Source organism: Equus asinus, chromosome 10 (genome assembly GCF_041296235.1).
Source record: "Equus asinus isolate D_3611 breed Donkey chromosome 10, EquAss-T2T_v2, whole genome shotgun sequence".
Taxonomy (NCBI): Eukaryota; Metazoa; Chordata; class Mammalia; order Perissodactyla; family Equidae; genus Equus; species Equus asinus.
In genome coordinates, this window is record NC_091799.1 from 47,562,745 (window position 1) to 47,589,415 (window position 26,671).

The 26,671-nt window shown below is 46.3% G+C and overlaps 2 protein-coding genes and 1 pseudogene across 5 annotated transcripts in view; all 3 read left to right on the forward strand.

Annotated features, from left to right (window-relative positions):
• Nucleotides 1-3,046: 3,046 nt before the first annotated feature.
• RNF38 (ring finger protein 38) overlaps nt 3,047-26,671 on the forward strand; it is a 152,106-nt gene continuing 128,481 nt past the window's right edge. For 2 of the 4 annotated variants that reach the window (XM_070519176.1, XM_044779223.2), the window contains exon 1: nt 3,047-3,371. In XM_070519176.1, coding sequence (XP_070375277.1) covers nt 3,122-3,371 — 250 coding nt within the window. In that variant the 5' untranslated portion in view covers nt 3,047-3,121. The remainder of the gene's footprint in view (nt 3,372-26,671) is intronic. The other 2 variants (XM_070519179.1, XM_070519178.1) reach the window with 2 other exon arrangements.
• Nucleotides 9,424-18,281, forward strand: LOC106826846 (calicin-like). The gene has a single exon (XM_070519175.1). The coding sequence runs from the start codon at nt 17,747-17,749 to the stop codon at nt 18,269-18,271; it is 525 nt and encodes a 174-aa protein (XP_070375276.1). The 5' UTR covers nt 9,424-17,746; the 3' UTR covers nt 18,272-18,281.
• On the forward strand, nt 18,370-20,479 carry LOC139039761 (calicin-like; annotated as a pseudogene).

Here is a 26,671-nt window from a genome sequence, read left to right on the forward strand (position 1 = left end):
AGACAGAAAGCAGAATAAGGTACCAGGGGCTGGGGGAAGAGAGAACGGGAGAGTTATTGTTTAACAGGTACAGAATTTCTGTTTGGGATGATAAAACAATTCTGGAACTGGATGGTGGTGATGGTGGAGTAACATTGTGAATGTAGTCGCTACAGACTGAATTGTGTTCCTCCAAAATTCATATGTTGAAGTCCTAACACCCAGTGTGGTAATATTTGCAGATGGGGCTTTGGGGAGACAATTAGGTTTTGAGGTACTCAGGGTGGGGCCTCAAGATGAGAAGAGACACCAGAGAGCTTGCTGTCACTCTTTCCCCACCACGTGAGGTCACAGTGAGAAATCGGCCATCTACAGCCAGGAGAGAGCTCCCACCAGAAAGTGACGATGTTGGCTCCTTGATCTCGCACTGCTAGTCTCCAGAACTGTGAGGAAATCAATTTCTGTTGTTCAAGCCACCAGCCTATAGTAATTTTTTAATGGCAGCCCGAGTTAAGTCAGTAATTAATGCCACTGAATTATATACTTGAAAAGGGTTAAAATGATAAAATTACGTTATGTATATTTTACCACAATTAAAAAAGATAGAAACAGAAAGCAAAATGGGCAACCTGCTATCTTGCCTCTCCTTGTAAATCTCTGGATGCCAGTCTCAGAAGGACATTAGAAACTGTATAGTGGTGACTCTAGTCCAGCTCCCTCAGCCCTCTGCCTTATATGCATGAGGACAGCGAGGTCAGAGAAATGAACTGATCTAACCAGCACCACAGTTCTCTGTTCCTCCTCCTGTATCCCCTGTCTTCAGGAATGGCACCACTGTCACCCAGTTGCCCAAGACAAAAATCTTTGTCATCCTTCATCCTCTCATCTTCCTCAACAGCTAGGTCGTGGTGATTCTACCATTTTAATAGCTCTCTATTCCTACCATCTCTGCCCCAGTTTGTGTCACTTTCATCCCTTGCCAAAGAGCTTTTTAGCCAGTTTTATTGCTTCTCCTCTTGTTCCTCTCCATTTTCCACGCAGCAGCCAGAGTCTTTCCAAAATCCACTCTGACCATGTCATTCTCCCACTGAACCCTTCAAATAGCTCCCTTTAGTTACCTGCGTTAGGTTCAAATGCCTCAACGTGGCATTCGAGACTCTTCATGGTCTTCTGGCCTCCTCTTAACTTTCTACTCATCACCCAGGCTGCACTCCAGCCCTTTTAAACTTGCGGTTTCCTAAACCCATCATGCTCATTTCTCTTCCTGACGATTGCTGGAGGATGGAAATTTTCAGAGATGAAGATGACAGCACACATGGACGTGGTCCGCCCTTTCTTTTGCACCCCTTAACTGGCAAGGTGAGGCAGCCCAGGGCCCGACCTGGCCCTCTCGCCTGTTTCTTCTTGGCCTGCAAGGCAGCCTCGGAAGGTTCCTTTGGTTACTGGATTAAACAGCTCGCCTGCTCCTTTTCTTCTAGGGCTGTTGGGCAAGGCATTTGACCAAATGGGAGTTGTAAGAGCTGCAACTGGGGTTTGGGGTTTGGGCTTTGGGGTGAAAATAGGTCTGATTTTGCTCAAGGCTGCTGAGCCGTGTCAAAGGAGAGAAGAACGCCATAGTTTAGAGGCAGCGTTTCCGGGCATTCTACGGCTGGTGGGCATTGGGACTGAAGCCCCAGGTAGTAATGCCATGTTATCTGCCTCCTCTGTGACCAGAAAATCAAGAACGGAATTCTGACAACACTAGGTCCCTTGGCCAGTTAGAATCTTCACGTCTTCCCAGTCCAGTTTCCCCCAACCTGCTCCACCTGGTAAACTGCTGCTCATTCTTCAGTTCCTAACTTCCAAGAGCATATCTCACCATCCTCCAAAGAGGCTGTGGACCCGTTCAAGGCCTGGACTGTGTCTTCATCACTGTGTCCCCAGTGCCTAACATGGCTGATGACCATGTGCATGAAAGATCACGCCCCTAGGAAGCGTCAGGGTGGAATCGGAAATCTCTGTTGCCAGATTCCTTCACACATCTCTCTCACGGGGCCAGCCCGCCACCGGAGCACTGGGCCTTGTCAACTGGTCGCCGTCTCTGCTCGGTCCCCAGTCGGGGGCTGCATGGGCGGAAAGGCTGAGGATAACCCTTTACCGAAACGATCGAGTCAGCAGCTCAGCGGCACCCTCGCCCACATGGCTGCACTTGGCAGCAACCCCAGCACACGGCTGAGCAATTTTGCTCCTCCACGGCTTTGGTACGAGCGTCAGAGAAACAGAGGAAATGGGTTCGGCGACCAGCATCACATCCAAGAGGGGAGGGCGGCCAGGGGGGCCGCGAACCCGCAGACTACTCTCGGGAAAACTGAGCCCAGCTCAGAAGCCGCTCCTCACCTCGCAGCCTCTCCCTCCTCTGAGACGGGCCCGGCTTCCTGCCAGTCCTCCAAGGCCAGGGCGTTTAAGCAGGACGGGAAGAGAGGCAGAGAAGGGGGCGCGGGGCCAGGGCTGAGCCGGCGGGCCGCGGCTCCTGACCCAGCTCGGGCGGCGCCTCTCCGTCCGCCCGTCTCGGCCTCAGCCGTCCTCTCCGGGCCGGGGCTGACCCATCGCGGAGACGCAGCCTGAGGACGCAGACAGCTTCCTCCTGAGCGTCGGAACGGAAAGCGGGAGGCGGCGGCTGCAGCGCGGGCCAGCGGGGGAGCGAGGCCGAGGCGGCGCAGCCGGGCAGCGGGAGGCAGCTCCCGGGCCAAGCCCCGGCGACCCCGGGGGCGCGAACACCGGCGCCCCGGCAGCCGCGAGCGGAGCCCCAGGCGCAGGCGGGCTTGGGTCGCGGGAGGCCTGGCCCCGGAGGCGGACCCGGGGCGGCGCGCCCCCGAACAGGCCTCTCCAGCCGGCGGCCCTCAGCCTCCGGGCCCGGGCGAGAGGCGGGGCAGAGGCCGCCCCCCGCCGCCACCGCCCCGGAGCCCAGGAGCCCGGCGCCCATTGGCGGCGGCGGCAAGGAGGCCCCGCCCCTCCGCCGCCGCCGCTTCCCGGCCCCGCCCCCGCCCCCTCCGGGAGCCGCCTCCGCCGCCGCCACAGCCGCCGCCGCCTCCGGCCCGGGCCCAGCCAGCGCCCGCCGCGCCGGAGTCGAGGCGCCGCCGGGGCCGCTGCCCGCGGGCCCGCCATGAGCGGAAGCGCTGCCGCCGCGGTCGCCGCCGCCACCGCCTCAGCAGCCGCGGCCGCCGCGCACTTCCAGCCCTCGTCGTCGTCTCCCAGGCCGGGCCCCGCCGAGCTCGGGCCCCCGCGCCGCCCGCGCCCCCAGCCGCCGTCCCGGCCCGAGCCCGCCGCCGCCGGCCGCCTCAGCCCTCCGGGCCCCGGGCCTCTCCGGGCGGGCGCGCAGGGTGGCGGCGCCTGCGGCCGAGCGCCGGGAGCAGGTACGGGGGCGGGAGCGGGCCGGGCGGGAGGGCCGTGGGGGGCTTGCGCGGGCGGCGGCCAAGGGCGTGCGGTCCAGCCGCGCGGCCCCGCCGAGGGGCGGAGCGCGGGCGGGGGAGCCTCGTCCGGCCCGGAGCCCTGGGAGCCGGGCGTCCCCGCCGCGCCGAGCGGCTCACAAAGCGTTTCCCCCGGGGCAGCCCCTCCCCTCGGGCGGGCAGCGCGGGAGCTCTCCCGGTCCCCGCTGGGCAGAGGGGGAAACTGAGGCTGCCGCCGGGCAGTGACTTGCCCAAGGTCACAGAGCCGGTGAGAGTCGTAGCCTGGCTGGGACCCGGGCCCCCTGGGCCGGCGCGGGCCCGCGCAGGGCGCCGGGGCGAGGAGGAGCTCCCAGCCCCCGGGAGCCGGGAGGATCGCTCGGGGAGCGGGGGGCGCCGGTCCCGGTCCGGGCACGCCCACCCAGCGCCGTTCGGGCTGGCTTAGGAGGAAGGCTCTCCTGCGGGGCGGGACGGAGGAGCAGGGCCCGCTTTGGGGGTCGGTGGTGCTCTGGGGAGCCGATCCGGGGAGCCGCAGCGGGGAGACTCGTGTAAGGGGTGTGCTCTGGGGGCGAGGGCCTCCTTGGGCGAGTGGGGCAGAGCCGCGGAAACTTCTTACCGCGGGGACCGTTCGGTCTCTGCCAGGCCCCCTTCCCTACCGCTCCGCGGGCTAAAGCATCCCCGCTGGGCGCCAGGAGGGAGGCCTGCCTGCCTTTGTGGAGGTCCCCGGGAGGTGTCTTTTCCACGAAAGGGCCCGAGGTCCGTTCATGCCCCAGACAGGAGTGCGCCTGTGGCCCTGGTAAAGACGCTTCTGCCACCGAAGGCCGAATGAGTTTTTTCCGGGTGGTCTGGACCTGGCACACTTGGAGAACCCCCCCCCAGACAGGACAGCTGTCCCAGGCGAAGGGGGACAAGTCGCCCGCCTGCCTGGCATGTAACGCAGGGCCGCGGACTGCAGGGGATTCCTGTATTTGGGGTGGGTGATGGGAGGGCTGTTTTTACTGTGGATGCATCTTGGAAAGGGAAGGAAGCGAGGACGTGGAGTTGTAGAGGAGAGGGAGAGGGTCCTGTGGAGCTAGGAACCAGAAGCTGTAGACTGGGGAAAAGGGAGAGGCTATCTCGTCATTGAGGGGGAAGGGAGATGAAAGGGTTGCGGAAGGGAGGGGGGACAGCGTCTGGTCTAGAGAAAAAGATGGGAACGTTTCAGAGGGAGCCCGACATGATGAGCTTGAGAGGAGTCTGTTAGCATGGAGAGTGTTTAGAAGGTGGAGTAATGGGTATTGGTCTGCAGTCACTTTATTTTCTTTATGTAAAGACTGTTGTGGTACTTTTATGTCTGTTTTAGTTTTCCCACTCCCCATCCCTGTTCTCTCCCCTGATCTAGGGTCACAGGCCCATAGTTTGTCTTGGAAGTAAGACTTGCCAAAAGAGGGAAGGGAAAGACTAATTAGCAAATGCGTTAATTAGGGCCCTCTGTCCAAGATGATTCCTTATTTAACTCAGCTGTTTTCTTGGTGCCCTCCTGCACCTCAGCTTTCCAGCTGTGGTGGCTGTTGGCAGGGTACTTGGGGAAGAAGTGCCCAGAATCAGACAAAGATGGGTTAGATTTTCCTAAACAACTATTTGACACGTGCATATAAAAGCAGGAGAATTTCCTTGTCGAAGACTTATAATCAGAGAAATGCAAATTGAAACAGCAATGAGATGCCATTTCACACCCATGAGATTGGCAAAAATTAAATGCTGTGATAACCAAGTGTTGGTAAGGTTGTGGTTACATACTGCTAGTGGGAATGTAACTGGACCCAGCCACCTTGGAGAGCAGTATAGTGATGTCCAGTTGAAGGAGGGCAAACATACCTATTTACCCCAAATGTCCATTTCCAGGTATACACTCTAAGAAACTGCTGTACGCTTGTCGGAGAGAATGAGTACAGGAATGCTCATTGCAGCTTAAATGTCCACCCATTTGGAATACACAGAATGTTAGATAGTCCCACACAGTTGATGGTCTAGCATTGTGAAAAATAAACTGTAGCCACATGCATTAAAGTGGTTGACTCTTACAAATCTACCGTGGGGTGGGGCAGCAAGGAACAGAAGAATTCTTACAGACTGTTTCCACTTGCATAAAATCTGAAAACATGCAAAATTATGTTGTTTGTGTCTGTGTACATACGAAGTAATAGTATAGCAACGTGCAGGGTAACGACTAACACCAAATACAGAGTAGTGATTATCTCTGGGAAGAGGAGATGAGGAATGGGGTTGGACAGGGGTACAGAGGGCTGTAGTTGTATCTGTAATATTCTAGTACTGAAAACCTCTGAATCAGATCATTGCAATTTAAGATTTGCTTATCTTGGGTGTAGGGTACAGAGATAGTCATTATATTATTTTAAATATTTTTCAGATGTTGGAAGTATTTCTCACATGCAAAAAATTTTTTTGCTTACAGGGCACAGGGCTTTTTTGCCCAGTAACAGGGAACCTCTAGCTACAGGCTCCCGCCCAGCACAGCCTGTTAGGCTGCAGCTGGCGGTCCTCTTCTCATCCTTTCTGACCTGCACAGCCTCGGTTGGTGATGGCTGCCTTTTATTTTGGAATTGCTGATAGGCGTGGAGGATTTCCCAGTTTCTCTGACCATTCTAGTGGACCTAGGTCAGCAGTTTGAGCTTTGTCAAAATATAAGTGCCCCAGGACGTTCTGACTTATCAGATGTATGGAGGGCCCCAGAAATCTGAGTCTGGAAAAGTTCCCCAGTAGATTCGATGCCCACTAAAGTTCGAGAACCGCTGCCTTAGCCTTCTGACGCTGGGCTGTACTCCATTTCAGCTTTGCCCCAACTAGCCCGCAGGCTGCCTTCTGTTGCCCCTCCTGCATGACTGGGACTAATGTGGACGCATGTGACACTTAGCTCTTCTGTAGGGCATAAAAGAATGATAGGGTTGGAAGCCATGGAACGTTAAGTCCTTTGTAATCCAGGCTATCTATTCCTCTTATTTCCGTGCAGGAAAGGGGCCCACCATCCACGGGGGGAATTGATCAGGTGTTACAAATTTAACCACGTGTCACTCTATGTGGTTTTATATAACTGTAGAATAGAACCGAAAAAAAGTCTAAGAAAGAAGGAGGGGCGGGCCCCGTGGCCCAGTGGTTAAGTTTGCGCGCTCTGCTTGGGTGGCCCGGATTTCGCAGGTTCGGATCCTGGGCGCGGACCTAGCACTGCTCATGAAGCCATGCTGAAGTGGCGTCCCACATGCCACAACTAGAAGCACCTACAACTGGAATTTACAACTATGTACTGGGGGGCTTTGGGGAGAAGAAGAGGAAAAAATAAATAAAATAAAAATTGAGAAAAAAAAGAACTATCAGATTTGGAGAAAGTGAACCTGCAGAGGTGAGTGTCCATGCCTTCTTGTGCAGATGGTGGTGATTGTTTTAGTGTTTCAGCTTATGATGTGCATTCAACGTTCAGCTGTTTAGGCCTGTTGTCTAAGATCATGGTCCTTAGGAAGCAACCGATTATCCCTCAAGATGTAGGAGTTGTCTTTTTCCCAAATTTGCTAGTTTTCCTCCTCTGCTAGACTGTTTTTGCTCTAGTCTTTTTTTTTTTTAATTTTACTTTTTCCTTTTTCTCCCCAAAGCCCCCCGTACATAGTTGTATATTCTTCGTTGTGGGTCCTTCTAGTTGTGGCATGTGGGACGCTGCCTCAGCGTGGTTTGATGAGCAGTGCCATGTCCGCGCCCAGGATTCGAACCAACGAAACATTGGGCCGCCTGCAGCGGAGCGCGCGAATTTAACCACTTGGCCATGGGGCCAGCCCCTGCTCTAGTCTTAATATGTTTAGGTATGAATTTGTATTAGCAAAGGTGGGGATTTCTGGTAATGAAATTTGTGCAGTGCCTGTTTATTTGTCTTTGGTGAGGTGGTTCTTTCTGGAAACCTACTCTGGAGGTGCAGTGTTGCCCCAGGTACATTTTTGCAGGGCAGTTGTGGAGGGTTGTATGCATTGGGCCCAGCACAGGGACACTTGTTTTGGGTGGCAAGTGGGAGTGGAAGTCCATTCTGTGCTCCCCTTACCAAGATGAGCACCTCGTGTGGAACTGTGTCCCCTCAGAGAAGGCACCCCTTTCTCCTTCTCACGGAGGTGCTTTATGGACCAGTGTGGCCCTGCAGTCCGGGAACTGTTGGTCCAGCTGTAACTAACTGCGGTCCACCCTCATCAGGGGCTCCGCAAAGAGGGCTGCTCGGGCTTGGGCCTGGGGCTGCAGGTGAGCTTTGCATGCGAAGGGACCTGCCCCTGGCTTTTCATCACCCTGCTCACGTGAACCAAAGAGGTCAGCTGAAAATTGTAAAATGTGTTATGGGGCTGGAGAAAGAGGTACAGAAGAAACGATTTAGAAATACCATTCTGTATGGAAAGACAGAAGGAGAGAGAAACCATTAAAAAGACGAAAGCACTGGTAAGTGGAGGAGAGACAGTGGCTTTGAACCACGTTTGTCTTTGCATTCTTACTGTGCTCACTTTCAGGGAAACATGATGTTATTTTTCTCTTCCTATTTCCCCCTACTAGCATTCTTGAATTTCTTAAGACCTGAGGCTTTTTAGCCAATTTTGAAATATTTACCCATTTGTGTTTTCCATTAAGTGGTTGTTTACGCTTCCTGCTGTTTCATTTTTTCTTGGAGAGAGAGGGGGTGGGGGCTGAACCAAGGACGAGACTGGACTTCCTACTGCTGTCGCACAGAGTGGCTGCATGGTTTTCAGAACAGTTGTCAGGGCAGAGAGCTGTCCTGTGGGCTCAAGGAAGCGGGACATTTGAAGTGGTTCCTGTTGTCTTTTTAATTATTTTTAAACACGATTGAGAGTGATGGATAGAGAGTTTCCTGGTGCTTTTGCTGCTGTCTTGAAGGAATTTTTTTGAAGAAAACGTGTGTAAATAAAACTGAAAATGTTTAACGCAAGTGGTGTTATGCCCACACAAGGAGGAGAAACAGTCCTCACCCGCAGGCCTTACCCACAGGAGGCAGTTTGGTTTTTCCTGTTCGGCTTAAATGTTTCTTAGTGCTGTGCTAGGGCTGCTCAGAACACTCGCTGGAGTGACGCTGGGCAGGTGGAGGAGGAGAAGGATGGGATTGTTCCAGGGTTTATCCGTAGTTCCCTCGAGTCGCCATGTGGAAAGCCATTACAGCATTGTCTGCTTTTGTGATAAAGCGTGTGTAGAAATAAGGGAGAGATTGTCACTTTTGAGGTATGCGGTCATCTGACCCTGTTGAAGGAAAAAATGGAGGGAAGAAGTGGTAAAAGAGGAAAACTGCATCCTTGGAAGAGAGAGTAGCCGGTATTCAAGTGGTAGGACATTTTGTAGCGCTTTTGGGATGTCCCCTGAGTTGAAAGTTCCCTGTCCGCGTCCCTTCTGCTCCAGCACGGCTGATTTCAGTGTGTGCAGATGGGGCTCACTGATCTTCAGTTGAAACCTGTTTGATGGTCACAGAGCTAGAAAGTAGCGGTTTTGAAGAGGAGACTGAGGTAGTTGGGTAGGCTGAAAGTAAAACAAGTATTCATTTCATAATCGCTTTTGCAAATAGGAGTTGGGACTCGCATAATGAACAAAAATTATTTTTCATTTGGCTTTTAGGCTGTTAAATTTATTTAGAATCTTTTTTTAATTCTTCTCCCCAAAGCCCAGTACATAGGTGTACATTCTAAGTGTGAGTGCCTCTTCTGGTTGTGCTGTGGGACACCGCCTCAGCGTGGGCTTGTCCACGATGAGCGGTGCCATGTCCACACCTGGGATATGAACTGGTGAAAACCCTGGGCTGCTGAAGCGGAGTGTGCGAACTTAACTGCTGGCCATGGGGCCGGCCCCTTATTTAGAATTTTTAATAGACTTGTCTTCCTGTGTAGATTTTTGTTGCTGCCTCAGTGCATATTTGAGCACCTGCGGGGGGTGGGGGGGTGGGGGGGTGGGGGGGGAGGGGCGGGTAATCCCAGTAGAAGGCCGATTCCCTGGGGTGATGGCCTTGACTGTCAGAGACTTCGTTCCCTGAGGCCCTGACAGCAGCGCAGAGGGTGTGCTTCAGCCACTGCCTTCTTTTCTCCCTTTCTTCATGCTTCCTTCTGCTTTCTGGCCCTCTGGGCTTGGTGGTGATCTGGCCATCTGTTAGGAGAGGCCCGGTCCCCTCCTTCCCCCATGGGAAGGGTGCAGAGGCTTCACAGAGCCTTTTGACTGGGCACCCGCCAGTAAACCCCTCCAACAGTATTGAGCAGGACCGAGGCCCACCACAGGGCTCCAGCTCCGCTTCCTTCGTTGCTGCCTGTGTTGCCACTGCCCACTCTTTGCTGTGGAGCCTGGAAGGCACCCCCGTCACCCCTCGTCATACAAAGAGGCTTTGTGCTCTGAGGATGTTCTAAAGGCGGGATCGCTGTAATTATAATTCCCGAAGCACAACCAAGCAATGGGGGCAGGCAGGGTAAAGATGGTATCCCAGGACTTGCTGGTAGGGAGAAGCCAGCGGGATGAGAAATCATCTGGAGACAGTACCAGAATGGATAGTGGAGTGTTGCTGCTCATGCTGATGGGAATGTGTTTAAGTGAATACATTTCAGGGTTTCAGATTCGAATACTTGCAAGATATTTGAAGCTTTAAAAAGCACAAGACAGCTAGAAATTTTTTTCCCATTTTTTTGGTTTACAATTGTAACTGAAAAGTAGTTTAGAAGAAGGTATGTAGAAATCTGGGCCTACTTTACTATGTTTGTGTTGCCAGAATGATTGATTGCCTAAGAAACGCAAATACATAGCTTGCTTACTATCCAAGGGGTGCTCTTACTAATCGTATGTATATATTTTTTCAGTTTCTAAAAGTAAGCACTGACTGACACGTTTGGGAATCTGATTTTACGCCTACCACCACCAGAAAGGAGACAATAATCTGGGGATACGTGCTTAAGAAACTCTTATCTCCACCCTCCTATGTCATGATCTGTGGGCAATCTTTCAGTGAACACTTTTTTTCTTACCATGTTCACTATTAGTATATTACTCTTACTGGTGTCGCAAAGAAACTGTTTTTTTTTTTTTTAAGAAATGCAGCAGTTGACTGCAAGGGTTATCTCTAGGATAGTGGACTCTAGTGGTCCTTACTCAAGGTGAGGGGAAGGGGTCCTTTTTGTTGTGATTAGCGCTGACGCCTGTGGTGAGTGAAGCAGCCAGGTGGATAGTGTGTAGGTTTCCATGGAAACCCACAGCTCCTGTGAGCTGGCCCTTCCTCTAATTACTTGTTGGAGGCAGGTCAGGAGTTGAACCTTTATTTTTACTGTCTAGCATGATTTTGTCTTGTTTGAGGAAATCTACCTTTTTTTTTGTTTTTTTTCTCTTTTTTTTTTCCTAAAGATTGGCACGTGAGCTAACAACTGTTGCCAATCTTCTTTTTTTTTTTTCTGCTTTATCTTCCCAAACCCCTCCGTACATAGTGGTATATCTTAGGTGCAGGTCCTTCTAGTTGTGAGATGTGGGACGCCACCTCAACGTGGCCTGACGAGCGGTACCGTGTCCGCGCCCAGGATCCGAGCCCTGGGCCGCCACAGCAGAGCATGCGAACTTAACCACTCAGCCATGGAGCCGGCCTGAAATCTACCTTTTTTATTGACAATTAAAATTGTATATATTTAAAGTGTGCAACATGATGATTTGATACATGTATACATTGTGAAATGATTACCACATCTGGTTAGTTAATACATCCATCACCTAACATACTTAAGTTCTTTTTGGTGAGAATGCTTAAGATCTGCTTGCTTTGCAAATTTCAAGTATATGAAACAGTATTATTAAGTGTAGTCACCATGCTGTACATTAGATCCTCAGAACTTTATTCGTCATTCATCTTATAACTGAAGGCTGATGCCCTTTGACCAGCATCTCCCCATTTCCCCTACTTTCTAGCCCCTGATATCCACCATTCTCCTCTTTGTTTCTGTGAGTTTGACTTTTTAAATTAAAAAAAAATTGCGTTTTTATCTTCCACATACAAGTGAGGTCCTGTGGTATTTGTCTTTCTCTGTTTGGCTTACTTCACTTAGCATCATGTCCTCCACTTTCATCCATGTGGTCCCAAATGGCAGGATTTCCTTCTTGCTCATGGCTGAGTAGTATTCCATCGTCTGTATATGCCACACCTTCATCCGTCACACACTCAGCTATTGTGATTAATGCTGCAGGGAACAGGGGAGTCCAAGTGTCTTGAGGAAATCTTCCTTAAATTATTTCCCCACAAGACTACGTGGTAGTCCATTACAAAGATATCGCTCAAATAATCCTTTGAAGAGACCATACCAATTTGACAGCTAAATTTTCTGAGATTTAAAAATACACGAGGATCCATTTTATCTGGTTTTAATGAAAAGTAAGATTAATCCCTACCTCCCACCCCCACTGTTTTGGGCAAGTATATTGATCAGCAGTGACTTATATTTTAGCTTAATTGTAAACTCTCATTAAACTACTTCATTTGCTTCATTTATAATATATATTTCCTTCAGGGATTAACCTCTTTCTCTGTTTACTTCACTGCTGTCTGGTGGCCACTAAAAGTAATGATACGACATTTATAAAATGCCTGCTGTGTGCCAGGCACAGTGAGGATCTCAGATGATTCAGATATGCCACAGTTCAGTGACAGATTCTGACAGTCTGTTAGCAGAACAAATGCGTCCTTGGGTCTGCTAACCCTTAATAAGAGGCAGAGAACATCAGAATTGCATTGATAGTGATATGATATAGCCTTGTAATTAATGTTGCTAAAGCACACATCTAATCAGATCGAAAATTTAAGTGGCTGCCTTCTAAGTAAAAGAACTATTTTTTGGTCTGGCATTCAAGGCCAGCATAATTGGATTTGGGTCTTCATTATTCCCAATTTCTACGATTCTTCCTCATGAATATTATTCTCCGGGGAAATAGAATGCCCTTTAGTCCATATGTATGTCTCTTTCTCACCTCGGTGCTTAGATTGTTACTTCAGCTCTTGGAATGCCTAGCCTCCTTCAGCTTTTCCAAATCGTACTTATTTCTTAGTATCTAGAGAATATGGTCACTTACTGTGTGCTTATTACGTGCAAGGCTCTATTCTTTGTGCTTTACCTGGATTAATTCATTTAATTTTCACTACAGTCCTCTGTGGTTGACGCTGTTGTTATCATTATTGTGCAGATGAAGAAACTGGAGCACAGAGAGGTTAAATAACTTGCTAGAGATGCTGCAGCTCTTAGGAGTGATCTGGGATGTGAACCCAAGCCGTCTTGTTCCAGCGTCTGTGTTTTCAGTCATGATGCTTTACTGCGTGTCACTGTATAGATAGCCTAAGCAAATTTAGCAGCTAGTTTTGGGAACAGAAGATTGAATATAAGCAAAGGTGATCACTGTTTTAGCTGCTAGAGAGAATTTGTACCTTGGTCCTCTTGAGAAATATACTTTTTTTTTCATAATTCTGAATTATTGTGTTAGGATTATTTAATTCATTTTTCTCAGTCATTCACGAATTTTTCACGTAAGGAGTAGGAGTACCTGCATTGGAGTGGGTTCACTTTAGATAGGGCGTATTTAAATTGCTTCTTAGAAAATCTCCCGTGTTCTATGATTCTAACCTTAGGGTCTTAACTGAGGGCTTATTTGGGCACTTAAGCAGATACAAAACTTCTCAAGGAAAAATTTGGCCCTACTCAGAGGAACTTCGGAATCCCACCTTTTTGTGGCTATGAGTAGCCCTCCCCCGCAAAGCAGTGCAAGAATGGATGTTAAACTTCTTTTTAGCCTCTTTAATTTTCAGGATAAACTCTGGCTTGTCACAAGCTAAAGCATAAACATGTCCCTTTATTCAGTAGCGTGGAAGATGAGCATTTCAGGCGCCGGTTGGAGAGCCTGCTGGAGGGCTGATGCCTGAGACAGTGGATTGTTTGAGGATAATGTAGCACAGTGCTTCCCAAATGAGCTACTTCAGAGTTGGTTGGAATGCGTGTTAAAAATTGTCTGTCTTTATGTGGCCTAAAGTTGGAATCTGAGATTGAGTAAATTTTCTCATAAACCGTTATAGATAGTGTTTCTAAGACTATTTCATCTATATTATGGGCTTAATAGGCATTGATGGGCCATCCATTTAGGAAATGTTCTATAGGAAAATGGGATTCAGAGGTCAAAAGTAGGTACAGTACTGAAAATGTTTGGAACGTGGCCTGTTTTTGAGTCGAACTCCACCAAGTCAATCTTTTCCTCCTACTTTGCTTACAGATACCTAGAAAGGAAAAATGAATTCCCCACCTTTCACATTACTAAGCGATATATGGAATTAATTCATAGGAGGAAGATATTCTTCCTATTCAGGCAGGATAAAAGCTGAGTAATCCAGATAATTGAGGAATTTCCACCCATTTACTGGTTTGGGTTTCTTTAAGAACCTTAGACTCAGAACATATCTAGAGTTACAGTATGTTTGGGGGCTTTAGTGGGAGAAATTATTCTTGACTTTCTTTGCTGTATATCAATACGGGTAATAAACTCTTGTGATCTAATTATCCAATATATCTATTAAAAGCTGTGTGTATATTGCTGGAAACAGGCATATTCCATGCTATTTTTGAGCTTCAACTTTAAATAAAAGCTACCATTGTGTGCTTAAAAGAACAAGAAATAAACCCAAAAAAACAACAAAGGCAACAAGGCAAAAGATTTGCCTTCTTAAAATGAATTTGTGTGCAGCTCATGAATTTTTTAATTTCTATGTTGACATCAAAACTAAAATCAGAATTTGACTCGAGAATGTTTAGGTAATACTGTATATATTTTGAGTCTAACTTTTGGTAGAAGGAATTCTTTGAAAAAATGAACTCTGTCTCAGTTGACACGAGTGATTTTAACGTAAACAATTCTGTGGGATGGGAAGGAAGTAGAAATCAAACTAGTTTTACCATACTCACATCTTTTTATAGCACATTCGAGTTGTCAACAAGTTTCCTGTAGAAATAAAATTGTTTGATAGAATAGGTGTATTATTTTTCCCAATATGATGTAATTAAAAACTCAAGGTCCAAATTTATTTTAGGGCTTGATTAAAAGTGTTTGCTGGGGCCGGCCCTGTGGTATAGTTTTGAGTTTGGCATGCTCCACTTTGGCAGCCCAGGTTTGCAGGTTTGGATACTGGGCATGGATGTACACCACTGGCCAGCCATGCTATGATGGCGACCCACACAGAAAATAGAGGAAGATTGGCACAGATGTTAGCTCAGGACGAATCTTCCTCAGCAAAAACAAAAACAAAACGCAAAAAAATCTTTGCTTCTATGGAAGAAAAGTTATCAAATTGAAAAGGGGCTTTAGAAATTTTGACTCCGAGATTGCTTTAAGAAGGGAGAGAGGCAAGTCAGATTGGGTCTGGGCCCCACAGAATTGACCCTCCTACTTCCTGGGTTAGGAAAGCTCACAGAGGGGGCTGTGTTGCGCTGGGCGGGGCCACAGCCTGGGAGGAACTAGAAGTGAAACTGGAAGTGCCTTAAAGAAGCAGATCGTGGTATCAGGCTGCGTCGTCTGGCCGGGTTGAGCAGGGAGAGACTGAGTCTCAGCACAAACGTTACGTGGTTCACCTGGCAGACTTCCTGGGAAGGTCAACATGCTGGTAGTAGACTCGGGACAGACCTGAGACTCAGTGGAGGAAAATGAGAGAAGAGCAGAGCGAGAGGTTGAGGCAGCAGCCTTGGGGTGCAGGATTTCAAAGAAAATTTCTGAGCCCTCGAGGGAGGCTGCAGGAAGTTAAAGGCAGAATTCTGGGGACGTTTTCCTCTCCCCACAAGCTGTGGAAGTTGAGGGCAGATGCACTTAAGGTGAAGGTACCCTTATTAGAGCAGAAAAGGCTTGTTTTAGCATGATAGGTTCCCACTACAGTACTGGTGATACAAAAAAGGTTAGCTAGTCTTAGGTAATTTTTTTATGCTTGGAGTTAAAATCGAAATTCACTTATTTGAAAAGAAAACTGAAAACTTATGAAATAACACTGACACCTAAGAGCAACACATTTCCAGGGTAGTTTAATGGCAGTTATGTGCTGTCTGTCATGAACACAGGATGACACTGCTAACATGCTCTGCGTAACTAGGGCATGCAGTGCTGATGTTTTCCCCCTGGGAGTGATAGGTTCAAATTCAGAGAGATTAAAAGCCGCTGCTCTTTCTGCTGGCCTCCCCGCCACCCCGTCCCCAGAAGCCACTCATAGATCCTCTGTGTGCAGGTGGTGGGGGTTATATGGACTGGGGTTGGGTTTATGGCTCTGAGGTGGACCAGCGCTTCTCACACTTTGCTTATACTTACTTATACTTTACTTATACATCACTTGGTTCTTGTTAAAATGCAGATTTCCAGCAAGGGCACAGGGGATGGTGAAGTAGTTCTGAGTAGCCAGTGGAGCAGTGGCTCTCCAACTCTAGCCTGCAGAATCTTCACGCGGAGGGCTGGCCAAAAGGGAGTTTACTGGGCCCACCTCCTGAGCTTCTGATTCACCTCACTAGGGTCGGCCTGATACTCTGCATTTTAAACAAATTCCTGGGAGATGCTACCACCCTGTGGGGAGGGGCATATTTTGAGAGCCACTGAGCTAGAGTATAAATAACCCTGAGGAGAATCATGGCTTTTTGAGCGTTCTTTTATAACTGAACTGAAAATGGTGGAAGAAAGGTTGCAGAAAGTAATAGAGGAATCAGTACTGCCATGTTAACCTAATAACACCTCATAAAACAATCCTGCCGGCCCTGGTGGTCGAGTAGTTAAGTCGGTGCTCTCAACACCTGTCGCCCTGGGTTCCTTTCCCACACGGAACCACACTACCCATCTGCTTGTCATACTGCTGTGGCTGCATGTTGCCGTGATGCTGAAAGCTATGCCACTGGGGTTTCAAATACCAGCAGGGTCATCCGTGGTGGACAGGATTCAGCAGAGCTTCCAGACTCTGACAGACTAGGAAGAAGGACCTGGCCACCCAATGCCGAAAAAAATTGACCATAAAAAGCTTATAAAGCAGTGGAGCATTGTGTGATTTAGCACTGAACGGTGAGAGGATCGTCTAAAAAAGACCAGGCAGGGTTCTGCACTGCTGTCCACAGGGTCGTTAGGAGTCCAAATCCACTCGAGGGCACTGACAACAATATGGCACCTAGCGTTTATTGAACATTTGCTGTGAGCCAAACTCTGTGCTAACCCTCTGTAGGCATTTTCTCGTGTACACTGTTAACAACATATGAAGCTATCTCACACCTGAGGAAACTGAGGCTTAGAGAGGCTGAGCAGCGTGTCCAAGTCCACACTTGATGTGGAGAGCTGACCCACCGCAGCCGCCAACCTTTTACGACTGGAGCCTTGGAAATGTGCAGAGGATGTCCCGGTTTGCCTAGGAACTGACATAATCAGGGCTTTAGAGGCCCTCCCATCCCCACTCTCTGGATGCTGACTCTGGCATCCCTGCTCCACTGAGTGGTCCCTGCCTCTCCCCTATTTTAAAGAAGAGTGCTCTCTGTGGCCACAAAGGTCAGAAGCCAAAGGACAGAGCCTTTCTTCTCTGATGGCCAGAACCTTGGCAGAGAAAGCTACTTCCTTGCCTGAGAATCAGAGACTGGGGAAAGCTGAGTAGTGAGGAGCTTCCTGGAAGGGTGGAAAGAGCACTAAGTTCCAGAAGGCTTGGGTTCCAGGCCCTGCTCTACTGTCTACTTCCAACTGGCTGTGTGATCTTGGGCAAGTCCCTTCTCTTGTCTGGGCCTCAGTTTCCCTCCTGTACACTGAGAGGATTCTTCTGGATGATCTGATAATCTCTTTCCTTCCCCCAGCCTGCCCTTATCCCTCCTTGCACCACCCCCTGCCCAACTGGCTCTGACATTCCAGAAGCAGCCTTGAACTGACCTTGAAAGTCTCAGGAGTCACAACCCCTCTCTGGGTTTCCTCCTGAGCTCTGGGCCCTGGGCACTAGGTCCTGATAGGGTATCTGGCCTTGGCAGGTTGGAGCCATCACAGGAGAGAAAGACCCTGAGCCTCTGAGGAAGGCCTCAGGGGGACCTGCATTGTGATGACCTCATCGACTCTATGCCATCATCTTCTCTCCCACCCTTCACTCCTGCCTGACCAGCTGCACTGCAAACAACCATCAGTCTCAATCCCAATGGCCTGAGGTGGTCTGTTCTTCAATGCCTGCTGCTGATCTTCTGTCTCAGCCAGTAAGAAGCACCATGAAATTTATACTCACTGAGAAAAACTAACAGCTTCATGCATAGAAACCGAACTAACAGAGGAAACTCAAAGAGTTCTGGGACATGGCCCTGACTGTGGATCACCATGTCTTTTATGCACGTCGCATTGTGCTGGCTGCTATCTTTTCAGTAGTGAAGAACATCCTCTCTGGCAATGACATGAAGACAACCAATGAGCTTTTTATCACCCTTGACCCCAGCTACCTGAGTCCGGCCACGGTGGACCAGCTCCTGGACTACTACAGAGACAAGGTGGTGATCTTGGAGCAGAACGTGGAGGAGCTCCTTTGTGGGGCCCACTATTTCAACACAGTGTGCCTTGAAATCCACTGCAGTGACTACCTGATGAACTCCATCCGCCATGCTAGCTGCTTGCGCTACCTCATTTTGGCTGAGTCGTTCAGGCTCAAAGAAGTATCAGACTTGGCCTACACTGGCATTTGCGACTGCTTCTACTCTGGGCCAGTCCTGAGGGCTCTGTGCACCATAAAAGCTTCATGCACTGTCCACCTGTCATCTTTGGCCGCCTGCTTCAAGATGAAAACTTGCATTTGCTCAATGAGGACCAGGCTCTCAGTGTACTCCTAAATTTTTTTTGTGTGTGTGTGAGGAAAATTGACCTTGAGGTAACATCTGTGCCAATCTTCCTCTATTTTGTATGTGGGATGCTGCCACAGCATGGCTTGATGAGTCCACGCCTGGAATCTGAACCTGTGAACGCCAGGCTGCTGAAGCAGAGCATGAGAACTTAACCATTATGTCACCAGGACAGCCCCAGTGCACTCCCAAATTGAGGGTATTTCCAGAAGGACGAGTGGGAGAAGTATTTCAAGAAGTACTTCAGTTACATCAGTCACAGTGCCATCTCCAACAAGACACTGATGTTTACCAGTAACAAGTTGAGGGGTGTGGAGAACAGCTCAGCCCACGTGACCATGATTGAGAGTGTGCTTGTGGAATGACAGCAGGAGAGGCCATCCAGCCTGATGAGCTACCAGCGGAAAGGGGCCCTGCTTGATTCGGTGGTCATCCTAGGTGGCCAGAAGGCCCAGGGCAAGTTCAATGATGGAGTGTTTGCCTATGTCATCCGGGAGAACCTGTGGTTGAAGCTCTCAGAGATGCCCTATCAGGCAGCAGCACTCAGTGCCACCTCTACCAGTTGCTACATCTGCATCTCTGGTGGCACCAATGAGCAGATTACAAGGCCAAAGATGGCTTGTGGTATAACATAAATGACAACTCCTGGACCAAGTTGCCTCACCTGCTAATTGGGCTTGTCTTCCACCCCATGGTGACTTGTAGGGGGACAGTGTACTCAGTGGATAGGAGCATTGCCCCAGGGCAGTATGTCTCTAATATCTGTTGTCACAATGAATGGAAAGAGGTCTGGTGCCTGTCAGGGAAGATGAGCATCCCTATGGATGCCACAGCCGTGATCATGAAGAGTGACTGGAACCTGTACATTGTCACTGGACGCTGCTTGGTGAACAGCTACATCTCCTGAGTCAGGGTGGTGGACTGCTTTGACACCAACACTGGGGAGGTTGTCCAGAGTAGCACCTTCCCCATCGAATTCAACCACTGGCCCCTGTTCTCCTTCTATCAGGACAACATCCTCTGCGTGCACAGCCACCGGCAGAGCATGAAAATCAACCTGCAGAAGATAAAGGCCAACAAGACAACCACCTTAATGCCTTCCTTGCCCAACACCTGCCCCGTGGATGAGTCCCATGCTATATGCTCCATCAGAGACGGCAGGGTGTTTGTATTTGGGGGTGTCACCACAGCCAGAGATGTTCAGAAAAGGGACTGCACCATCAATCCAGACACCTACTTGCTGGACCAAAAGACAGGCAGTGGGAGACCCTGGCCCCCCCACCAGAGGCACTGGACTCTCCCACCTGCTGTCTAGCCAAGCTACCTTGCAAGGTTCTTCAAAGGAATTAAACCACTTTTTGAGTGGGAGAATAATTAAATGCATCATTATTTACAATTTAATGAGAGAGAAAGAGAGGAACATGGCCTGTGGGTTCCTTCTTAGTGTTCCTGTCTGTGTTTGGCCCTCAAGGGGAGATCCTGGGCTAGGGCTGCTCTCACTGGAGGGATCCAAGCTGAGGTGCAATGGAGTTTCTGGTGGGGGGGACTGAGGCATCTCCCGGGCACTGGCCAGGGTGGTGTCTGGAAACCCCCTGATCTGTCCCCTGTAGTCACCTGGCAGCATGTGCTAGACTGACAGGTGAAGCAGTTGCTTAGAGCTGTGAGGCCTCAGGCTCCTCAACACTCACTTCCCTCAAGTCTGCCCGGGAAGGCAGGTGGGCCAAGGCCAGGTCTGGGAGAGGAGCCTCCTGGCTGGGAAGGGAGAAGGCGGTGTGGGCCAGGCTCAGGGATGAGGCAGAGGGAATGGGGGAGGCAGGGTGACTTGGCTCTTGTATTCAACCATGCAGCTGTGGTGTATTTGTGAGGCACTTCGGGGGTTACTTAATTGTTTCCAGAGAGCAAGGTTCATTGAGAACTTTCTTCAGGAATATAAGGTCTGAGAGAATGGGGGTGGAAGAGAGATCAGTCAAGCGAGAGAAAAGAAGCCTATTTCTCTATTGGAGAGCAGCTTGGGGATGAGACAAGATGATGGGATAAAAGACAGCATGGTGTAGTAGTTAGGGGTTGGATGCTGGGGACAGATGGCCTGGTATTTACTTGAGACCTTTCTTTTTTTATAATATAAACATTTAATACTGTAAATTTTACTCTAAAAATGACTTTAACTACATGTCACAAAATTTATATTTCTTTTCATTCATTCAGTTCAAAATATTTTCTTTTTTTTTTTGAGGAAGATTAGCCCTTAGCTAACATGTGCTGCCAATCCTCCTCTTTTTTTTTTTTTTTTTGCTGAGGAAGACTGGCCCTGAGCTAACATCCGTGCCCATCTTCCTCTACTTTATATGTGGGATGCCTACCACAGCATGGCGTGCTAAGTGGTGCCATGTCTGCACCTGGGATCCGAACTGGCAAAGCCTGGGCCGCCGAAGCAGAACGTGTGCACTTAAATGCTGCGCCACCAGGCTGACCCCCAAAATATTTTCTAATATCTCTTGAGACTTCATCTTTGACTCGTGTATTATTTTAGAAGTGTTTTGTTTAATTTCCAAAGAAATTTTCCTCTTACCTTTCTATTGGTGATATCTACTTTAATTCTGTTATGGACAGAGGCCGTACATTGTACTTTTTCCCACTTCTTTTAAATTTAAGGTTTGTTTTGTGACCCAGGACATGGTCTGTCTTAGTGAACATCCCATGTACACTGGAAAAAAAAAGTATATTGGGCTATTATTGGATAGAGTGTCCTCTAAATGCTGGTTAGATCCAGTTGGTTGATGGTGCTCTTCATTCCTTCTATATCCTTGTTGATTTTCTTTCTGTGAGTTCTACAGAGGTTTCTGGGAGCAGTGTTGAAGTCCCCAACTATGATTGTGGATTTGTGTGTTTCTCCTTTCAGTTCTGTCAGTGTTTGCTTCATGTATTTTGAGGTCATTATTTTTTCTTGCATATTTAGGATTGTCGTGTTTTCTTGGTGAATTGGCCTTTTTATCATTTTGTAGTCGTATCCCTTGTAATTTTCCTTGCGTTGAGTCTAGTCTGTCTGCTATGAGTGTTTGCACAGTGTGTTTTCCATCCTTTAGCTTTGAACCTATCTGTATCGCTATATTTGAAGTGAGTTTCGTGTAGACAGATTATAATTGATTCATGTCTTGTTACTCATTCTGACAACCTCTGATCTTTTCATTGGCGCCTTTTAAACAGTTAGGTTTAATGCAATTACTGATAATGTTTGGATTCAGGTCTAACATTTTCTTATTTGTTCTCCATTTTCCCCTCTTTTTCATTCCTCTGCCTTCTTTCCTGCCTCTTTTTAGGGTTCTTTGAATGTTGTTTAGTGTTGCATTTTGGTTTATTGGGTTTTGACTACATACATCTCTTTGTGTCAAGTTTTCACTGGTTGTTCTTGGGATTATAACATACGTACTGAACATTGTAGTCTATTCAAAATTAATAATTTAATACTTTGAGTGGAATATAAAAACTTTACTGGCATCTTGTTCCCTCCCCCTCCCCCTTTGTGTGATAGCTGGCTTATATATGTATTACATTTACACACATGGAAAATCCCGGCAGACACTTATATATTTTTTTGCTCTCAGACATAAAGCATATTTTTAAAAAAATCAAGAGAAAAAGAATAGTCTGTTATATTTACCCAGATATTTGTCATTTCTGTTTCTCTTCTTTCATTCCTGATGTTCCAGGTGTCCATTTGTTGTCATTTCCCTTCTCTCTGAAAAACTTTCTTTTGCAGTTCTCTTAGAGCATGTCGGCTGGGCCTGAATTCTCTTACTTTTCCTTCTTCTGAGAATGTCTTTATTTCATCTTCATTGCTAGAGGTTATTTCATGAGGTATAAAATTCTGGCTCAATAGTTCTTTTTTTCAGCAACCTAAAAAATGTTGTGCCACCACCTCCTTCTGACCTTCATGGTTTCTGTGAGAATTCAACAATCATTCAAATCATTGTTTCTCTGTCAGTAATATGTTCTTTTTGTCTGACGGTTTTGGAGATTTTTTTTCTTTTGTTTCCGTTGCCTGAGTAGACATGGTATTCGAAAAGATGCTTCTAAGACCGATGTCAAAGAGTGTACTGCCTGTATACTTTCTTCTAGGAATTTTATGGTTTCAGGTCTTACTTTCATGTCTTTGATCGACTTTGAGTTAATTTTTGTGTATGGTGTAAGATAATGGTCCACTTTCATTCTTTTGCATGTGACTATCCAGTTTTCCCAGCACCATTTATTAAAGAAAGTTTGCTTTCTCCATTGAATGTTCTTAGCTCCTCTGTTAAAGATTAGCTGTCCGTAGATGTGTGGTTTTATTTCTAGGCTTTCAATTCTTTTGCATTGATCTGTGTGTCTGTTATTGTACCAGTACCATGCTGTTTTGATTACTTTGGCTTTGTGGTATATTTTGAAGTCAGGGATTGCCTCCAGCTTTGTTCTTTTTTTCTCAGGATTGCCTTAGCTGTTTGGGTTTTTTGTCGCCCCATATGAATTTTAGCATTCTTTGTTCTATTTCCATGAAGAATGTCATTGGGATTACATTGAATCTCTAGATTGCTTTGAGTCGTATGGACATTTTAACTATGTTCTTCCAATCCATGTGCATGGAATATCATTCCATTTCTGTATGTCATCAGTGATTTCTTTCAATAATGTCTTACGGTTTTCATTGTGTCTTTCACTTCCTTGTTTAGATTTATTCCTACTTTATTCTTTTTGTTACATTTGTAGATGGAATTGTATTCTTTTTTTTTTAAATGTAAGATAGTTCTTTTGTTTTTTTTATTGCAGTAACATTGGATTGTAGCATTACATAACTTTCAGGTGTACATCGTAATATATTTCAAATTCTGTGTAGATTACATCATGTTCACCAGGGATTGTATTCTTGACTTCTCTTTCTGCTAGTTCATTATTAGAGTATAGAAATGCAACTGAATTTTTTAAGTTGTTTTTGTACCCTGCAACTTTGCCATAGTTGTTGATTATTTCTAAGAGTTTTATGATGGATTCTTTAGGGTTTTCTATATGTATATAGAATCATGTTATGGGCTAACAGTGAGAGTTTCATTTCTTCCTTGCCAATATGTATACCTTTTATTTCTTTTTCTTGGCTAATTCCTCTGGCCAAAACCTACAGTACTATGTTGAGTAAGAGTGGTGAGAGTGGGCACCCTTGTCTTGTTCCTGTTCTCAGAGAGAGACCTTTCAGTTTTTCTCTGTTGATTATGATGGTATCTGTGGGTTTGTTGTATATGGCCTTTATTATGTTGTTACTTTGCTTCTAGACCCATTTTATTGAGTTTTTATCATAAATGGATATTTGATCTTTTCAAATGCTTTCTCTGCATCTATTGAGATGATCATTTGGTTTTTATTCCTCATTTTGTTAATGTAGAGTATCACATTGATTGGTTTGCAGATGTTGAACCATTGTGGCGTCCCTGGTATAAATCCCACTTGATTATGATGTATGATCCTTTTAATGTATTGCTGTATTTGCTTTGCCACTATTTTGTTGAGGATTTTGGTATGTATGTTCATCAGCAATATTGACCTGTAATTTTCATTCTTTGTGTTGTCCTTATCTGGTTTTGGGATTGAGGTGATGTTGGCCTCATAGAATGAGTTGCAAAGTGTTATGTCTTCTTCAATTTTTTGGAATAGTTTGAGAAGGATAGGTATTAAATCTTCTTTGAATGTTTGGTAGGATTCTCCAGAGAAGCCATCTCATCCTGGACTTTTATCTTTTGGAAGGTTTTTGATTGCTGTTTCAATCTCTTTACTTGTGATTGGTCTATTCCAATTCTTTATTTCTTCTTGATTCAGTTTTGGAAGGTTGTATGAGTCTAAGAATTTATCCTTTTCTTCTAGATTGCCCAATTTGTTGATGTATAGTTTTTCATAGTATTCTCTTATAATCCTTTGTATTTCTGTTGTTTCCTTTGTAATTTCTCCTCTTTCATTTCTAATTTTATTTATTTGAGCCTTCTCTCTTTTTTTCTTAGTGAGTCTGGCTAAGGGTTTGTGGATTTTGTTTATCTTCTCAAAGAACCAGCTCTTAGTTTCATTGATCCTTTCTACTATTTTTTTTTTTTTTTGGTCTCTATTTCATGTATTTCTACTCTGATTTTTATTATTTTTTTCCTTCTGCTGTCTTTGGGCTTTGTTCTTCTTTTTCTAGTTCTGTTAGTTGTAATTTAAGATTACTTACTTGGGATTTTTCTTGTTTGTTAAGGTAGGCCTGTATTGGTATGAATTTCCCTCTTAGGACCGCTTTTCCTGCATCTCATAAGAGTTCGTATGATGTATTTTCATTTTCATTTGTCTCCAGATATTTTTTGATTTCTCCTTTGATTTATTCATTAATCCATTGATTGTTCAGTAGCACGTTGTTTAGTCTCTACATATTTGTGTTTTTCCAGCCTTTTTCTTGTAGGTGATTTCTAGTTTCATTATTGTCGGAAAAGATTCTGGATGTGATTTCAATCTTCTTAAATTTATTGAGGCTTCCCTTACTTCCCAACATATGGTTTGTCTTTGAGAATGTTCTGTGTACACTTGAGAAGAATGTGCATTCTGCTGTTTTTGGATGGAGTGTTCTATTCCATCTGGTCTAGTTTTTTGCTTAATTCCACTATTTCCTTGTTGACTTTCTGTCTGGATGATCTGTCCATTGATGTAAGTGGGATGTTGAGGTCCCCTACTATTATTGTGTTGCTGTTAATTTCTCCCTTTAGGTCTGTTAATAGTTGCTTCCTGTACTTTGGTGCTGCTGTGGTAGGTTCATATATATTCATAAGGGTTATGTCCTCTTGGTGGACTGGCCCTCTTATCATTATATTCTGGCCCTCTTTGTCTCTCATTATCTTTTTTTATCTTGAAGTCTCCTTTGTCTAATATAGGTATGGCAACACCTCCTTTCTTTTCTTTGCCATTTGCTTGGAGTATCATCTTCTATCACTTCACCCTGTGGCTTCATAGTTCTTTTTTTCGGTACCTTTCAAATGTGCTTCCTCCTTGTGGCCTTCATGGTTTCTGATGAGAATTCAACATTCACCCAAATTATTTCTCTGTCAGTAGTATGTTATTTTTGTCTGGCTTCTTTCAAGATTTTTTATTTCCTGCAGTTTCCAGCAGTTTTATTACAATGTTTGTGGCTATATATTTCTTTGGCTTTATCTTGTTTGGGTTTTACTGAGCTTATTTGCATCTGTATAGATATGTCTTTTGGCAAATTTCTAAAGTTCTTAGCTGTTACTATTTCAGTTATTTTTCTAGCTCTGCCATTTTTCTCCTCTCTTTCTGGAAGTCTGGTAGAATAACTGTTGGACTTTTTTTTATTGTTCCACAGGTCCCTTGGGCTCCTTTAATTTTATTTTCCTCACTGTTTTTCAGACTAATTCCTACTGATCAATCTTTATGTCCACTGACTCTCACCTCTGTCATCTCCATTCTGCTTTCAGGTTTATCCGGTGGGTTTTTAGTTTCTCTTCTTTTTATTTCCAGTTCTAACATTTCCATTTTGTTATTCATTATATTTTCCATTTCCTTACTGAAACTTTCTTTTTTTCCATTTGTTCCAAGGTTGTTGTGCAATTATTTGTTAGAGCATTTTTATAATACCTGCTTTAGTGTCGTGTGTTGATTGTCTCTTATTTCAGAGTTGAGATTTTCCTTGTTCTTCATATGCCACGGAATTCTAGATTGAATCTTAAATACAGCTTGAATATTATGCTATGAGACTCTGGCTCTTGTTGAAATCCTATGAAGAATGTTGATATCCTTGTATTAGTATACAACTGACTCAATAGCTTCAGAACGTAAGCTCCAATCAAACTTTTGTGGGCTGTGGTTAGAATTTCAATTTTCAGACTTTGCAATGGTGTTCAGATCTGTCGCATGTGTTTGCCACCCAGTGGCCACTCTCAGACCTAGATGATGGTAAATCCATTCTACAAATATGCTGATTAGGACCAGATCAACGTAAGAACAGCTCAGGGCTGAGCCCAGGATTTTGTTAACAATTTTATGGGGTCACTTTCCCATATTCCTCCCTCTCCATGATTTCCTGTGTACTATTCAGTTCCCTGGCTTTCCTCTTTTTGGTTCTTGAGCCAGAAAGCTAGAGCTTTACTTAGCCCTCTCTGCCATGTATTTTATAGCTGTGCCCATTTCTGAGGCCAACTGGCAGGACCACCAGAGGATGAAAAATGGTGAACTCCTTGTCAGCTCAGTGCTTCATATTTTGTTCTTCCCCAATTGTCCTGCCACTGTCTGCTCTTTAGAGTCCTCTGATAGCTTCTGCTCCATGCTTTCTGGCTAGGTTTTACAGTTTCACTCAGTGCGTAAGACCAGGAGGAATGTGCTTACTCCATCTTA

What these genes read in the sequence shown, in the direction of transcription:
- LOC106826846 (XM_070519175.1), top strand. Translation starts at nt 17,747, where the DNA reads ATGGCCCTGACTGTGGATCACCATGTCTTTTATGCACGTCGCATTGTG.